This window comes from Carcharodon carcharias, chromosome 3 (genome assembly GCF_017639515.1).
Source record: "Carcharodon carcharias isolate sCarCar2 chromosome 3, sCarCar2.pri, whole genome shotgun sequence".
NCBI classification, from domain to species: Eukaryota; Metazoa; Chordata; class Chondrichthyes; order Lamniformes; family Lamnidae; genus Carcharodon; species Carcharodon carcharias.
The window spans coordinates 69081196-69097722 of record NC_054469.1 but is presented as its reverse complement, the minus strand read 5'-3'; the positions used below and the strand labels follow the sequence as shown (position 1 = coordinate 69097722).

The 16527-nt window shown below is 45.4% G+C and overlaps 1 protein-coding gene across 1 annotated transcript in view; it reads left to right on the top strand.

Moving 5' to 3' along the window:
- itga8 (integrin, alpha 8) overlaps positions 1-16527 on the top strand; it is a 291418-nt gene that overhangs the window by 162938 nt on the left and 111953 nt on the right. The window contains exon 21 of the mRNA XM_041183667.1: positions 953-1045. Within this exon, the coding sequence (XP_041039601.1) occupies positions 953-1045 (93 nt within the window). The remainder of the gene's footprint in view (positions 1-952; positions 1046-16527) is intronic.

Sequence of the window (16527 nt, the reverse complement as noted above, 5' to 3'; positions counted from 1 at the left end):
TGTCCTTTTTGTTCCAGGTGCATTCCCAGCAGTGGCCGCCGCTCCCAGTGGCACTGCTGGGACTGATGGTCTCTGATTGGCGGGTAGCTCTTGAGGCCAGACTTACATCTTTTAAAGTGAGGAGAGCCCCACCGGCAACTCATTCACTGCATGATGGGTGTAAAATCCTGCCAGGGTTCCTTCAAATGGCTGAAGCAGGGTTGCTCCCACCTCCCTGATTAAGTACGAGGATGGAAGGGGCTGACACAATTCCCAGACGGTGGTGATGGGATGACACCCATTATCCCTGAGGCCACCCCAATTTAGTGGTGCCTCAGGGATTAAACAAAAGCCACATAGCTTTCCTGGGAAGGCCGCCCAACAAATTCTGTCTGATCTGGGTGTCCGGCAGTGGGATGGGAGCTCAGGGTGGGTGGTGGCTGCTGAAAACCAACCACTGCCCTTGTCTCTGGTCCCCCTACCCCTTCCTCCATGATCCCCATCCCATGATCCCCATGTCCCCCCTGACTCATTTGGCCTGGGATCCCAAAATGACCCTGGACCTCCGGTGGGTGCAGTCATCAGCATGTGGAGCTGTCAGCCACTGGCTGGAAGCTCTCAGCAGGAAGGATTTCCATCAGAGGGAACCTCAATCACAGGGAGGCCGACATTGGCCACTTAAGTGCCTGAAGGGGCCTCCCCTACATAACTCACAGAAGCTCCTCATCGGTTCGCCCACCGGTGGGTGAGACCTCCATTGGCCCCACAAAATCCAACCCAAATGGAACAATGACTATCCATATGAGCAACTTGCTCAATTTACAGCTTCTTGAGCAGGAGCAAAATAGTTGTTTTTTATGTGATAAGGGAAAATGCCCAGAGCCTCCAAAATTTAAATTGCAAAATTGTGACCCCAGCTAAACGTTTGTGTAAAAAGCCTTATGGTTTATGTCACCTTGTGCTTTGTTCCCAGGCACTGAGCAAGCTAAGCTGTGCCTATAAAGTTGACAATTCAACTCAAATGGTTGTCTGTGACCTCGGGAACCCTATGACAGCTGGAACCAATGTAAGTAATATGACTTTTCTGAATTGTACAATTTAGTTTTTTTTTGGGCTCAGTGGAAATGATAGCTCAATGTCCATATATTGAATGAAGGAGAAAACCATCATTCAATTCCATTTTGGAGGGTTGTTATTTAACAAAAAAGTTTGGGTTTTACTATTATTTTTAAATAATCAGGCTGCTTTCTACACTGAAGTGCCAGAGAGAAGAGTTTTGGATGCATACTTTAAGCATTTGTAAAAGGTGGAACTTCAGGTTTAATGCGTTGGTGTGGATTACATCATTACATCACTTGAGTTTGATGTCACAAATCAGCACACAGCATCTCTGTTCCCAAGCAAAGGAACAGCTCAGCAAATACTGTTTCATATCATTGTGTCCTTTTTTAGTGCAGCCCTCACATTAATATACTATTTGTTCAATGCTGCAGGAACAGAACTTAGCCAGCAAACCTTTAATGCCCCAAGCTGTATATCCAATCAAAAGGATATCTCTTACGAACTGTTGTGTGACACAGCAATGGTCAAAAACACAAAATGGAAGAAAACAATTTTAACCCTAAGAAAGGACGGGTTTGAGTCCGGTAGAGGGTGGAGGTGAGGGGAGCGGGAGGTGGAGTGGGGTTAGAATCTTAACAATTAGATTCCCGAACCAAACCTGCTTCCCAGCTTCCCACCTCCATCTTTAACTGAGGCAGGAAGGTGAATGGACAATCAGCCTGTTACAAGGAGGCAGGTTGATACTTTGAATATGATAACGTGGCTGTAAAGCTCATTGACATTCAGCCAGATTTCCTGAGCCTTGCTCTCCTCTTATACCCCCCCACACCAACACCCCACCCCCATTGAGGTGTTCCCCGAGGTGGACTTGCCTGGTCCTGCTGCCATAAGAGCATAAGAAACATGAGCAGGAGTAGGCCATTTGACACCTTGAGCCTGATCCGCCATTCAACAAGATCATGGCTGATCTGATTGTGGCCTTAAACCCACTTTCCAACCTCCTTTCAATAACCCTTGACTCTCTTGTTGATCAAAAATTTGTCAGTTTCAGCCTTGAATATATTCAATGTCACAGCCTCCACTTCTCTCTGTGTAGAGAATTTTAATAATCCTCTGAGGGAAGAAAATCCTCTTCATCTTGGTCTTAAATGGAGATCCTTAAACTATTTGCCCGAGTTGGAGATAACCCCACAAGGGGAAACATTCTCTCAGTATCTTCCCTGCCTCAGCCCCCCGTTCAGAATCTTATTAAAAATTAAGGGTGCAATCGTCCCAGATTTGCAGTGTGGTAGCGGGTGGGAAAATGCCAGCTGCAATGACAGCTTCTCACGCTGTATCGTCCCAATCCCCTCGCATTAATTATGCATTCCCGGGAAACGCCGTTTCAATAGTGGGCGGATTCCCATTCGCCTGCCATGCCATCACCTCACCATTTCATCACGCCGGGCGCGATATTTAAAGTGCAGCCGCACCCATACCTCTCAGTGCTTCCAGCCCAGGGCTGCTGCAAAGAAGACATGGCCCTGAAAGGTCAGAAGACTGCAGCCCCTTTATTTAATGACGCGTCCCTCGGGTGCCTCTTGGGTGCAGTGAAGGCCCGCTGTGATGTCCTCTACTCCCGCTGTGGCCACTGGATGGGCAGCAGCATCACTAAACCAGCATGGAAGGCGGTGACAGTGGTGATCAGCGCCAATTCTCTGCCAAAGAGGACAGCCACCCAGTCCTGCAAGAGGATGAATAGTCTCATCCGTTCCACCAAGGTTTGTCACTTCTTACCACACTCAACTCACACACTCACAAACCCATCACACATCCACAGGGATCGCACACCTCAAGGCACAACACCACTAATTTTCATATACACCCTCACATCTTCCTCAAGCTCATATTCTCTAGTGCTCGTGTCCTCATCCAGTCCATGTTTCCGCTCACCACACAAACATTCCATGCAATGTCATGTGTCCTGCTCACATTCTTTCTATCTGTTTTCATGCAGGAGAAGCTGGCTCACAACAGCAGATAAAGGTCCCAGACTTGGGGTGGAGTGGCTCACATAAGGCCTCTCACTCACTTTGAGGAATGTGCCATTGCGCTGTCTGGTGAGGATGTGGACTGTGCCAGCAGTGGCGGTGAGGTTGGTGGCGAACACCCTCATGAGGATCCTGCACAACATCATCCCTCTCTCAAGGCAACTGTGGTTGCTCTCTCCTGTTTTTGACTCTGCTGCCATGCATTAATTATCTCTACTTTGGTTCACAGGGATCTCCGCCAAGGGACCGATGCCCTCAGTCAGCCAGTACCTCGGCACCATCCAGGTCCGCACCTCCAGCCAAGAGGACACTTCCTCCATCGAAGAGCTGGAAATAGGCAGCCTGGAAGACCCGTAACAACACTTACCCACACCCTCCACCAGCGCAGAGACACACACCTCGGTGAGACCTAGATCTAGAACAGGTTTGGGTTCACAATCTGGTGGTCACTGCAAGGACAAGTATCGCAGCAGGAGGAGGCAGGTTCAGCTGAACTCCCTGGCACTCAGATTACTGCTGGGGAAGAGAGAACTATCAGGTCTGAATCAGATGATGATCCTCTGGATTTGGCCTTCCAACTCATCGCTGAGAGTCAGCAGAAGGCGGGGGAACATCACACAGAGCTGTAGGAAGCCCTCAACAGAGTGGCATGCGAGTCGGAGGAGTGCGTCCGCCTGATCTCTGATGGAGTGGTGCCCCCACATGTGCATATATGGAGGTCTCCATGGGAAGGCTGGTGGATGCCATGGAGACCCTTGTCCAGCAGAATGCGGAGATGCGTGCAGACCTGCACTCCATTGCTGGAGCCATTGCATTGGCAACGTGAGAGGGAAACGGGGCACCTCGATGTCTCTCCAGGTGCTCCTGCCCCTCAAGGAGTCAGGCTGGGGCCCTCAGGCACCCAAAGGGAGGACGAGTGGCCAATGGACCCCCTTGGGTCATCCACTCAGAGATCTCAGAGGCTGTCTGCTCCCTCGGAGTCCCCTTTTCCTGTGGCCCCCTCTCCGCACTCCTTCTCCCCTCCAAAATCCTTCCCCTACACCTTCCACCCCACTTACCCCTAGCCCCCTGGGTTGCCATCTTCTCCCCCATTACCCCCTCCTCCCCCCCAACCTTGATCCCCCTGACATCTTCGTTCACCCCTCCCAACTTCACCCCCCACCGATACCTTTGTTTCTTTGTTTCCCCCCCAACCTCACCCTCTGCCACCTCTCCCAGTCGATCCGAGACCTCCCCACCCCCCCACCCCCCACCCTGTGCATCTTCCTCTCCCAAACACAGCTGGATATTCCTCTCCACCCTTCAACCATCATCCATTGTGAGCAGACCCTCAACCGAGACTTTCTACCTTCTGTGAGCTGCTTTGCGGTGGAGCCAAGTTCATGAGATTCCACCCAGCATGCCATGGATGTTCCTCCAGGGCCCCATTGCTGTCGGGCTCCAGCATTTTCCGCTCCTTGAATGTTCGTGATATGAGCAAGGCCCTGGCGGTAAGTCCCAACTTCCGCATGTCACATTTGTCAAGGCATATTGTGCACCGGCATGTGTTCCCACTGACATGGGCGGATGATCCAGTTGTGGGGGGATGATTCTGGCGGGCTGGCCTTAGAATGATATACAGATGTATTTCAGTTCTGTTGAAGGGTCATGAGGACTCGAAATGTCGACTCTTTTCTTCTCCGCTGATGCTGCCAGACCTACTGAGTTTTTCCAGGTAATTCTGTTTTTGTTTTGTATTGTAATGAGGTTCTCGATGTCCAACGGTGCGAGTCATGACCCGCCATTGACAGGCAGGGCTTACGATTGCAAGCTGATTTCATGACACCTCTTGCCATATTGTCCATACGCACAACTGAACATGCCCGACGCCAGCGGGCATGGAAAATTCTGCCCTAAATCTTATATGTTTCAAAAACATCACCTCTTATCTCCTGAACTCTAATAAGTATAGGCCCAACCTGCTCAATCTCTTCATCCCAGGAATCAACCAAGAATCAACCAACCTTTTAAAAAGAGCACAGAGAGCGAGGAGAGTTCACTTTGAAAAGCAGCGAAGAGCGAGGGGAGTTCATTTTGAAAAGTGTTTGGAGAGCGAGGGGAGTTCATTTTGAAAAGCAGCAGAGAGCGAGGGGAGTTCATTTTGAAAAGCAGCGGAGAGTGAGGGGAGTTCATTTTGAAATGAGGTGCAGAGTGCGAGGGGAGTTCATTTTAAAAAGCAGCGGAGAGTGAGGGGAGTTCATTTTGAAATGAGGTGCAGAGTGCGAGGGGAGTTCATTTTAAAAAGCAATGGAGAGTGAGGGGAGTTCATTTTGAAATGTGGTGCAGAGAGCGAGAGAGTTCATTTTGAAAAGCAGCAGAGAGCGGGTGGAGTTCATTTTGAAAAGCAGCAGAGAGCGAGGGGAGTTCATTTTTAAAAAGCAGCGGAGAGTGAGGGGAGTTCATTTTGAAATGTGGTGCAGAGAGCGAGAGAGTTCATTTTGAAAAGCAGCAGAGAGCGAGGGGAGTTCATTTTGAAAAGCAGCGGAGTGCGAGGGGAGTTCATTTTGAAAAGCAGCGGAGTGCGAGGGGAGTTCATTTTTAAAAAGAGCGGAGAGCAAGGGGAGTTCATTTTGAAAAGTGTGTGGAGAGCGAGGGGAGTTCATTTTAAAATGTGTGTGGAGAGTGAGAGCACAAACATAAAAAAACAGCAACAAATAGGGTCAAAGGGGAGAAAAATGGTAAAAAAGGCAAAATTAATGGCTCTTTACTTAAAGGCACACGGTATTTGGAACAAAATAAATGAATTAATGGCACAAATAGAGGTTAATGGGTATGATGTTATAGTTATTACGGACACATGGTTACAAGGAGATCAAAGCTGGGAACTAAATGTTCAGAGGTATGCGATCTTTTGAAAGGACAGGCTGAAAGGAAAGGGTGGCGGAGTAGCTTTGTTAGTATGGGATGGAATAAGTATGATAGCAAGAAATAATCTTGGATCGGAAAATGTAGAATCCATTTGGGTGGAGTTAGGAAATAACAAGGGGAAGAAGACACTGGTGGGAGTAATCTGTAAGTTCCCTAACAGTCGCTATACCGTAGGACAGACTATAAATCAGGAGATAATGAGGGGATGTAAAAGAAGGTAGTACATTAATCATGGGTGACTTTAATCTTCATGTAGATTAGGAAAATCAAATTGGCAGAGGAAGCCACGAGCAAGAATTCATAGAGTGTATTTGGAACAGTTTCCTAGAACAATATGTTATGGATCCAACCAGGGATCAGGCTATTTTAGATCTGGTAATTTGTAATGAGGCAGGTTTGATAAATGATCTGAGAGCAAAGATCCCCTAGGAAACAATGACTATAACATGGTAGAATTTAGCATTCAGTTTGAGAGTGAGAAACTTAGGTTAGAAACAACTGTGCTAAACTTAAATAAGGGTAACTACAAAGAAATGAGGGCAGAGTTGGCTGGTGTGGACTGGGAAAGGAGTTTAGCAGAAAAGACGGTTGATAAACAATGGCAGACGTTTAAGAAAATAGTTTATGACTCATGGCAAAGATATATCCCAATGAGGAAGAAGGATTCTAGGAAGGGGTAAAACAACCATGGGTAACCAGAGAAGTCAAGGATAGTATCAAATTGAAAGAATAAGATGTACAACGTGGCAAAGATTTGTGGTAAGCCAGAGGATTGGGAAAGTTTTAAAAACCAACAATAGATGACCAAAAAAAATAAAGAGGGAGAAAATAAACTTTGAGGGTAAACTAGCAAGTAATATAAAAATGGACAGTAAAAACTTCTTCAAATATATAAAAAGGAAGAGAGAGGCCAAAGTGCACATATGTCCCTTAGAGAATGAGGCTGGGGAAATAATAATGGGGAACCAGGAAATGGCAGAGGAGTTGAATAAAGACTTTGCATCAGTCTTTATAATCGAAGACACTGATAGCATTCCAAAAATACTAAAAAATCAAGGGACAAAAGGCGGGGAGGGAATAAATACAATAACTATCACTCGAGAAAAAGTACTAGAGAAATTGATGGGGTTAAAGGCTGATAAGTCCCCTGGACCTGATGGGCTGCATCCTAGGTTATTAAAGGAAGTAGCTACAGAGATAGTGGATGCACTGTTGCTAATCTTCCAAGAATCCTTAGATTTTGGAAAAGTCCCAGAGGATTGGAAAACTGCCAATGTAACACCCTTATAACAAAAACAGAATTACCTGGAAAAACTCAGCAGGTCTGGCAGCATCGGCGGAGAAGAAAAGAGTTGACGTTTCAAGTCCTCATGACCCTCAACAGAACTGAGTGAATATTAGGAGAGGGGTGAAATATAAGGTGGGGGGGGCAGGGTGGGGGGAGAGAAGTGGGGGGGATGTGGTTGTAGGGACAAGCAAGCAGTGATAGGAGCAGACAATCAAAAGATGTCACAGACAAAAGAACAAAGAGGTGTTGAAGGTGGTGATATTATCTAAACGAATGTGCTAATTAAGAATGGATGACAGGGCACTCAAGGTACAGCTCTAGTGGGGGTGGGGTAGAAAGACTAGCAGGGCATAAAAAATTTAAAAATAATGGAAATAGGTGGGAAAAGAAAAATCCATATAAATTATTGGAAAAAACAAAAGGAAGGGGGAAGAAATGGAAAGGGGGTGGGGATGGAGGAGGGAGTTCAAGATCTAAAATTGTTGAATTCAATATTCAGTCCAGAAGGCTGTAAAGTGCCTAGTCGGAAGATGAGGTACTGTTCCTCCAGTTTGGGTTGGGCTTCAATGGAACAATGCAGCAAGCCAAGGACAGACATGTGGGCAAGAGAGCAGGGTGGAGTGTTAAAATGGCAAGCGACAGGGAGGTTTGGATCTTTCTTGCGGACAGATCGCATGTGTTCTGCAAAGCGGTTGCCCAGTTTACGTTTGGTCTCTCCAGTGTAGAGGAGACCACATTGGGAGCAACGAATGCAGTAGACTAAGTTGGGGGAAATGCATGTGAAATGCTGCTTCACTTGAAAGGAGTGTTTGGGCCCTTGGATGGTGAGGAGAGAGGAAGTGAAGGGGCAGGTATTGTATCTTCTGCGTGGGCATTGGGAGGTGCCATAGGTGGGGGATGAGGAGTAGGGGTTGATGGAGGAGTGGACCAGAGTGTCCCGGAGGGAATGATCCCTACGGAATGCCGCCGGGGTGGGGGGGGAGGGGAGGTGGTGAAGGGAAGATGTGTTTGGTGGTGGCACCATGCTGGATTTGGTGGAAATGGCGGAGGCTGATCCTTTGAATGCGGAGGCTGGTGGGGTGATAAGTGAGGACAAGGGGGACCCTATCATGTTTCTGGGAGGGAGGAGAAGGCATGAGGGCGGATGCGCGGGAGATGGGCCGGACATGGTTGAGGGCCCTGTCAACGACCGTGGGTGGAAAACCTCGGTTAAGGAAGAAGGAGGACATGTCAGAGGAACTGTTTTTGAAGGTAGCATCATCAGAACAGATGCGACGGAGGCAAAGGAACTGAGAGAATGGGATGGAGTCCTTACAGGAAGCGGGGGTGTGAGGAGCTGTAGTCAAGGATCTGTGGGAGTCGGTAGGCTTGTAATGGATATTGGTGGACAGTCTATCACCAGAAATTGAGACAGAGAGGTCAAGGAAGGGAAGGGAAGTGTCAGAGATGGACCATGTGAAAATGACACCCTTATTCAAAAAGGAAGGGAGACAAAAAACAGGATAATAAATCTCCTGATTTATTGGCCAGTTAGCTTAACATCCATCATTGGGAAATTGTTAGAGTCTATTATAAAGGATGTAATAGCAGAGCATTTAGAAATGCATGATATAATCAAGAAGAGTCAGCATGGTTTCATGAGGGGAAATCAGGCATGACAAATTTATTAGAATTCTTTGAGGAGGTAACAAGCAGGATAGATAAAGGGGAACCAGTAGATGTAATATATTTGGATTTCTAAAAGGTGTGCAATAAGGTATTGCACATAAGACTACTTAAAAAGATAAGAGCCCATGGTGTTGGGGATAGTATATTAGCATGGAGAGGATTGGCTAACTAATAGAAGACAGAGAGTCGGGATTAGGGGGGCATTTTCAGATGGCAGCCTGTAACAAGTGGAGTGCCACAGGGATCAGTGCTGGGCCACAATTATTTACAATATATATTAATGACTTAGATGAGGGAAGCGAATGTACTATCACAAAGTTTGCGGATGGCACAAAAATAGATGGAAGGCACGTGGTGAGGACGACACAGAGTCCACAGAGGGATATAGACAGGTTAAGTGTGTGGGTAAAAACTTGGCAGATGGAATATTGTAATGTGGGAAAATGTGAGGTTATGCACATTGGCAGGAAGAATAGAGGAGCTGACTATTATTTAAATGGAGAAAGACTGCAGAAAGCTGCGGCACTGAGGGATTTGGGGGTCCTTGTGTATGAATCACAAAAAGCTAACATACAAGTTCAGCAGGTAATAGGGAAGGCAAATAGAATGTTGTCCTTTATTTCAAAGGGAATGGAGAATAAATATAGTCTTGCTAAAACTATACAAGGCACTAGTTAGACCACACCTAGAATACTGCGAACAGTTTTGGTCCCCTTATCTAAGGAAAGATATACTGGCATTGGAGGCAGTCCAGAGAAGGTTCACTCGGCTAATTCCAGGTATGAAGATATTTTCTTATGAGGAGAGGTTGAGTAGGTTGGGTCTGTACTCAATGGAGTTTAGAAGAATGAGGGGAGACCTTATTGAAACATATAAGATTCTTAGGAGGCTTGACAGGGTAGATGCTGAGAGTAAGGGGTCGCCCATTGAAGACAAAGATGAGGAGGAATTTCTTCTCTCAGAGGGTAGTGAACCTGTGGAATTCTTTACCGCAGAGGGCTGTAGAAGCTGGGTCATTAAGTATATTCAAGGTTGAGATAAATAGGTTTTTAATCAGTAAGGGAATCAAGGGTTATGGGGAAAAGACAGGAAAGTGGAGTTGAGGATTATCAGATCAGCCACGATCTCATTGAATGGCTGAGCAGACTCGATGGGCCAGATGGCCTACTTCTGCTCCTATATCTTCTGGGGTTATGGTCTAAGCATATGCTTTCGTAAGTAAGGAGACCAAAACAGTATGCACCTTTCTCGGTGCAGTCAGTACAGTTGTAGCAAGACTTCCCTTTTGTTATACTCCAACCCCTTGCAATAAAGGCTAATATTCCCTTTACCTCCCTTATTACATGCTGTAGCTGCATGCTAACTTTTTTGTGATTCACACACATGGACATCCAGAACTCTTTGTAGCACAGCATTCTGCAGTCTCTCTCTATTTAAATAATATTCTGCCTTTCTGTTCTTCCCACCAAAGTGCCTTTTGGAAATCCACTAGTTCCTCTGTATCCATCCTCAAAGAGCTTTGATAAATTTGTCAAATTTACCAGCCACTGACCATCCGATTGCTGACTGGAAGCTCGCCTGTCAAGCAAGTGCTTTCCAGACAGCAATCTAGGAACACAAACTGAGGAGTTAAACCCCACACCACGCAGGTGAATCTTGACATCCAGGCTCTCCATGAATTTCCAACTCACCCACTCCTGGCAGGTCAGGTAAAAACCAGGCCAGTGTCACCATTTTGGCATATTGAAGATACAGCTTGAGCCGCAACCTTTGTGGCTGGATTGTTAGAACTCACTGTGTGTATGGTTCTGTATCCACCCAAAATTAAATTTACGTGATAGGAACCATGGGCTGAACTTTCCTGGTCCCATAAAGATGGGGCTGGAGGTTGGCAGCCAATTATTTTGCAATGGCGTCAGTAGTTTTCCACTGTTGGAATGCCGTGGGGATGGAAGACTGTAACTGCGTCCAAAACTAAACCTGTACAGCGGTTTCCCCTCCACCCTGATGGACCCAATGGCTTCAGGCCTCTTTACTTGCTGTCTTCTCTGGAGCAACCCAGGGGCGTCCTCATGCTTACCCTTCTGCCTCAGCGGCTCCTATCGCCAGCCTGATACCACTATGGGCCCTCCAGCATCGGGAACCTGCCCACAGTCCTTAATAGGATGGCGAGTGTTGAGTTAGCCAGTTTGGAGGCCACCTCCCAGAAGGTTGTGTCACCAGTGTGCTGATGACGTGGGTGGACTAGGGACCCCTGACATCAGGGTCCCAATGCCCTCTGGAAAATGTTTCCCCAGTGTGTTTGTTACTTCCTGTTCCCATACCTGGTGGCAACCCCAATGTGAATCTGCAAATTGAAAGTATTACTGTTAGCCTGAAAGTTTTAGTGTGTGAGCAGTACTGTTTGTGAAGCTGTTTGACATAATGCTTTTTTGTTATTTTTAGTTAATAGCTATGTTTTACCATAATTGATGCTGCTTTTGAACCTGTTGGTGGTCCAGTGTTTGTATCAATAGGCAAGTGCAGAACTAGGTCAAAGGGTGAATCGCTGATTGAGTTGTTTGATTCAGTAAGGAGAAATGAATCACTGACCCTTGAACTTCACATTAGTTTTCTGAGTCAAGTGTATAATGTTCACACAGATCAGTAACAATATACACTGTGGGCTGTGGAAGTTTTGAAAATCTGAGAATGTTGTAACAAAAGATCTGCACTGGACATAACTTCTGTTACTTGGCATACAGCTTGTGTATTTTTCCATGGGTTGTTGTACATGCACACTATAAACTGAATATAAGTATGGCCACTACAGCTGAGAGGCTGATAAATGAAAGCAGGGAGAGGAACTATTTTTTTATTCATGATCAAACAAGTATGTTAACTCCAGTGATTAACTGTGGATTAGCACTTAGTTAAATTACACTGATTATGCCCTGTCTCATTATGGATATTATCCCATTTAAAATGACCTGCAGTGGCCTGACCATTGTTTCCTTAAAAAACAATTCACTTGGATGGGAATTTCCTCTGAGCTGCTCCCATTCTGACACGGGAAGTGCAATAAACAGGAGTAACGCTAAAGGAATTGAGGATCAATGTTCAAATTTCCAACATGCATTCTCAATAGGCAAAGTTCTACACCAGCAGGGTAAATTCATAAAATCTACTCTTATGTCATACTATAAATCAGTATAACTTTAGGAGGACGTTATGTTTGGTGAATTCCACCAACATTGCTTTGCAGGAAGTGCAGCAGGAATCATGTTTATGTGCATAAATAGGGTTTCCATATCATTTCTGGTGAAGTAATGCCTGTGGAGTGGGAGCATCTCCCAGGAATTTACCAGCCTATTTGTGATGTTTCATTGGAAACATCTACAGAGTTAAAAGCTGAAACCACTGGTAATAGCTAGTGCTTTGGTTTCAAAGTTTATGAAATTATCTTAACCCTTCATTGAAATGACCTCCTTAAAATCACTTCCAGACTTCAACGGTTACTCTATCCAACATCTCAAGTGGTTTCAGCAGGCAGACAAATGGCAACCTCTCATTCAAATAGTGTGCATCTTCTGTTCCTGTATGAGATGAGTGCGTCATATATCAAAATTTGACAATGCAATACATATCGTTCTTTGTTTGACAACTCCTAGCTTTTGTTGATCCAACACCTCTATGAGCAGAATCTTTTGCTCTCTCCTGTGGTGTCTGGGGAGGGCAGAAGGGTGGTGGGTGAGCACCCCACCACCTTCCCACCCCTGTCAAATTAAGCAGGGGTCAGGAAGGCTTATGGCCGGTCTTCCTGCCCTGCCACTAATTGAGGCCCTTAAGTGCACATTTAATAACCACTTAAAGGCCTTATCCTGCTAGTATTAACCCAGCTGCGGGTGGGCCTGTTGTCACACCGGGAGCATGGCAAGTAAACATTTGCAGGCTGCTTGTTTTCTCCCGGGGGGCAGTTGGTGCCTAAGTGAGGGATCCGGCATTGGGAAGGTGGTGGCCCTTTGAGTGCCACCCACTGCCCTTGCTGCCAACCTCCCTGCACCCCCACCCCATAACCCCCACCCTGCAAAACCTCTTATGCCGTTACTTACCTCTGGCCTGGAACGCTCTGCAACCCTGCACCTCCTGTGGCTGTCATCATGGAAGCCGCCACCAGCTCCCCAGTGAAGCTGTTGAGCAAAAGACCTGCCGGGCTTTGATTGGCTGGTAGCTCTCAGTAGATGGGACCTTTTCCTCTAGGGTCCTGATCCTGGGGAAAGGCCCACCACTGCCTGATTGGCTCTTGGTTCAGCAGGTCTTCCCTGAAGGAGGCAACACAAGTCTCTCACTGGCTTTCCTTATCAGGCACCTCAACAAGATTCCATCCTATATTTGTGCAGAGTTTATTATTGAGATGTCATGCATAATGTACCCCAAATCTATTTTGGCTAATAAGGAAGGTGGAGGAAGGGAGGTGGAGAGAGAAATACAAAGGCAAATCTTTGAAATTAGTAAAAGTAATAGAATAATAATCATGAGATATTTCAACAACCCCCACATAGACTGGCGGAAAGAGTTAGGGAAAGGAGAAAAGGGATTAGAGTTTTTACAGTGTGTTCAGGACTCCTCTCTTCCCCAGTAAATAAGAAGCTCGACAAGAGAGAGACTGATTGGATATCAACTTATTGGAAATAAATCAGAGTAGATAAGAGAAGTAAATGCTCAGAATAGGCAATAACAATCGCAATGTAATACATTTTGAAATAATGGCTCAGAAATATGAAAATAAGACAAAGACCAAAATAGTACATTGGAGGGAAAAAAGCTAATTTTGAGGGACGAGACTCAAACTAGGGAAGGCAAAGCATAAAAATTTTGACAAAGAGAAAGAGTGGCTGTCACATATATTTAAAATGATCAGTGGAGTTCAGGAGAAATATTTTCTGATTTAAAAAAAAGCCAAGAACAAGCAAATCAAAAACACTATAGATGAATAAAGCAATAAGTAAAATTGAAACTAAGTCATTACACCAAGTACATCAACAGTAAAGATAAACAGTAAAGAAGTTGACAAAAGAGTACATGTAGAGGGAAGAATGAAGCCAAAAACAATTAGAAAAGCGAAGAGTGACAACAATATTAAATGATAAAAAGATGTAGAAATGACAAAAGCAAAACCAGGATATGGGTAATGCCACTAAGGCCTGCACAAGATAACCTCACAGGTTAGAAACGGCAGAAGTATTGGACCTTGCCTCAGTATTTTTGGCCCCCTTATAAGGAAAGATATATTGGCATTGGAGACAGTCCAGAGAAGGTTCACTAGGTTGATCCCGGGTATGGGGGGATTTTCTTATGAGGAAAGGTTGAGTAGGTTAGGCCTGTACTCTTGGAGTTTAGAAGAATGAGAGGCAACCTTATTGGAACATATAAGATTCTTAGGGGGCTTGACAGGGTAGATACTGAGAGGTTATTTCCTCATGTGGAAGAGTCTAGAACCAGAGGGCATAATCTCAGAGTAAGGGGTTGCCCATTTAAGACAGAGATGAGGAGTAATTTCTTCTCTCAGAGAGTAGTCAATCTGTGGAATTCTTTATCGCAGAGAGCTGTAGAGGATGGGTTGTTAAGTATATTCAAGGCTGAAATAGACAGATTTTCAATCAGTAGGGGAATCAAGGGTTATGGGGAAAAGGCAGGAAAGTGGAGTCAGCCATAATCTCATTGAATGGCGGAGCAGACTCGATGGGCAGAGTGGCCTACTTCTGCTCCTACGTCTTATGGTCTTATCTATGAGATAAACTAACTGTGTACATTACAATAGCTGATTTTGTTCCTTTATTTAAAAGGGAGATAGAACAAATCTGGGGAACATAGACCAATTAGCTTAATGTTAGTGATATGGAATATTTTAAAAAGTAGTCAACATGGATTCCAAAAAAGTTCATCCTTGACCAACTTTATTGAAATCTATGTAAAGTAGTTGATGGAGTTGACCAGGGTAATGCAGTAGCTGTAATCTTTGGATCTTAAAAAGCCATTGATAATAGTTGCCTCATGGCTAATGTCAGTACATGTGGAGTCAAGGGACAAGTTGCAGAATGGATGGCATGTTGGCTACAAAACAGAAAACAGAGTAGGGGTTAAGAATGGCTATTCAATTTGGACCCATTGTTGTTCATTATTTATATAAATGATTTGCACTGATAAATCAGAAGTGCAAATTCAAAATTTACATGCAGCACTGAACTGGGGGATATAGTAAGCACTGAGGAAGCCTGCAACAAAATATAGAAAGACACCAATAGTCTTACAGAGTGGACATGCAGTTGCCAAATTTCAATATAGCTAAATATGAGGTGCTATATTTTCGTAGGAAGTATAAGGAGGGCCAGACATTATTTGGATAATAAAAGTCTAAAAGGAGTAGAGGAACAAAGTGATCTAAGGTTACAGACATACAAATCACAAAAAATAGCAACAATAAAACCATAAAGGAAACGAACCAAGCATTTCCAGTGGGATCGAATTGAAAACCTGAGAATTTATGTTATACTTTGAGCACTGTATACAGCTTAGTCTCCGTATTAGAAAAGGGATATAGAGATATCAGAGAAAGCCACAAAGATATGGAAGGATGATATCAGAACTGATAGGATATATTATAAGGAAAAGCCGGACACGCTGGGGTACGTTTCTCTAGAAAAGACAAGGCTGAAAGTTGACCTGAGAGAGGTCCTTAAGGTTATGGAAGGAAGATAGGGTAGACGTAAAGAAAGCGTCCCCATTTGTGTGGAGACCATCACTAATAAATCTGTAGGGAATTCATGAGCATCATTACTCAAAGTGTAGGATTTTACCGTCGGCGAGCGTGGGGAGGGGGGCGGGGGGTGGGGAAGTGGGACCAATGCATAAAATGATGCAGGATGACGTCGGGTGGAACCCCTGAAGTCACTGCGCCCCATTTAAATTTTCAGGAAGGCGGGGGCACAGCAAAATCAGCTGTCTGCCCGCCGACCTGTCAATGGCCAATTGAGGCCGTTGACAGGATCATTTAACCAATTAAAGGACCTGCCCATCCAACCTTAAGCATGGCGGACAGGCCAGGAGCCCCAGTGACAACTAGAAAACACATGAAACCTCATCCACCAGCAGGATGAGGTTTCATGTAGGGTTTTTAAAATTTTAATAAAGTTGTTATGGAAATTATGAACATGTCCCAACTCATGTGACATTGTCACATGAGGGGACATGTAAGAGAATATTTTTTTTCTATTTGTAATATTGTTGAAAGCAGAGCCGATCTCCCCGAGGCAGCACTTAGCCTCAGGGAGATGAGTGCGCTCTTTTGTGCGCGTGCGCAAAAGAGCACACTCTCGATTTTAGGGATTCCCCTCCTGCCTGCACAGGGAGCACATAGCACTTCCCTGTGGACATCATGCTGGGCGGGCCTGAATTGGCCCGCCCACTTAAAATGGCACCGCGCCTCCGATCTGGGGCACCGATTGGAAGCGCACCCACACATGCCAACCCATCAACCTCTGCCCCAACGAGGGGAAAATTCTCCCCAAAGAGTGGGAAGAACGTGGAACACTATACCACAAGGAGTAGTTGAGA